The sequence below is a fragment of the Stegastes partitus genome, unplaced genomic scaffold (genome assembly GCF_000690725.1).
Source record: "Stegastes partitus isolate 25-593 unplaced genomic scaffold, Stegastes_partitus-1.0.2 Scaffold1592, whole genome shotgun sequence".
Lineage (NCBI taxonomy): Eukaryota > Metazoa > Chordata > Actinopteri > Pomacentridae > Stegastes > Stegastes partitus.
The window spans coordinates 176,433-177,765 of NW_007579323.1; the positions used below are offsets into that span (position 1 = coordinate 176,433).

The 1,333-nt window shown below is 35.3% G+C and overlaps 1 protein-coding gene across 1 annotated transcript in view; it reads right to left on the reverse strand.

Annotated features, from left to right (window-relative positions):
* The window catches only part of LOC103371468 (thyrotropin-releasing hormone-degrading ectoenzyme), a gene marked incomplete at its 5' end in the record, with an annotated part of 74,150 nt that extends 73,055 nt beyond the window's left edge, over positions 1–1,095 (reverse strand). Inside the window, one exon of the mRNA XM_008300801.1 lies at positions 982–1,095. Coding sequence (XP_008299023.1) covers positions 982–1,095 — 114 coding nt within the window. The remainder of the gene's footprint in view (positions 1–981) is intronic.
* Positions 1,096–1,333: the final 238 nt, after the last annotated feature.

Below are 1,333 nucleotides of genomic sequence, written 5' to 3' on the forward strand. Positions count from 1 at the left end.
TGAACTGGGCCGAAGCCTTGAGCTGAAACCTCCAGCAGCACAAACATGAAGCTTCATGAGCTCCGGACCAGCAGCCGAGAGAAACCCAGAAGTTTGTCAGAACCTCTCTGTGTTTGGTTGTTTCACTTCTGATTCTTCTGAGATTGGACTGAATAGAACCTTAAATTCTGATTTACATGTTTGTTTGTTTTCCCTCCAAAACAGAAGCAAATCCTGATGAGACACATTCATGTTTGTTCCAAAACAAACAAACAAAAACAACAGCTGAATGTTTTAGCTTCATGACAACGTCTGTGTTCAACCAACAAACTGATTCAGGGAATAAGATTCATTAGTTTTTCTGTTAATTAAACATGTTTTTACTCATTTAATGTTTGGTCGTTAATTTTAATGTGTTTAAGTTGATTACGGCTAAAATTAAGTTGTTCTGATGAGTTTATATTTAAAAGGAGCTGTTGTGTTACCGAGTTAATTAACATAATTACACTGTGAAACAGTAAAAATTAAAATAATAATAGTAATTTAAAAAGATCATATTCCTGCAGCCTGGGTGACAATAAGTTCTGTAAAATAAGCTAAAATCATTTTTAAAAATCCAATAAAAATACAGAAATGTTCAACAATTAAAACACTTTTTTTGGACATATATATAAAAACATGTTTTAATATAAACTATACACAATAACTATATAATATTCTAGTTATGTTATAATATCAGACGAGTCCATCGTAACAGAAAAAGTGTTTAAAAATAAAACACTGATTTAGCATCGAAGGTCCAAGTTTAAAATCTAATTCTGATTTTAAATCATGATTCCATCTGACGGCGTCTTCAGATAATAAAACTTTATAAACAACCAACACAGAACGTCTTCCTAACGTTCTAACAAACCACGTTTCTGTCGTTTAAAACCAAAAACAAGAAACATTAATAAACGAGACAAACTCGTGGCGGATGATAAAGTTTAGCGTTAAACTCACCATGTTCCACTTCGGAAACAGGAAGTCGGTTCCGACGTACTCGAAGAAATGAGCGAATCCTTCCTTCAGCCAGACGTCCTCCCACCAGACCGGCGTCACCAGATCGCCGAACCACTGCAACGAGACAAGAGGTTTATTCAGGTTAAGTCAGGTTTAGTTCTAGTAAACTCAGATTAAGTCAGACTAATTCAGATGAAGTCAGGTTTATTCAGAAGATTAACGTCACACGAGTCAAGTTTTCATCAGATGCTTTCATGTGAGCGACGTCAGCAGAACATGAAGGAACAAAACAAAACCTAAAGACCTGAAACCAGTTCATTCAACTGGTTTTCATGGTTCTGTGGTCGTTTTG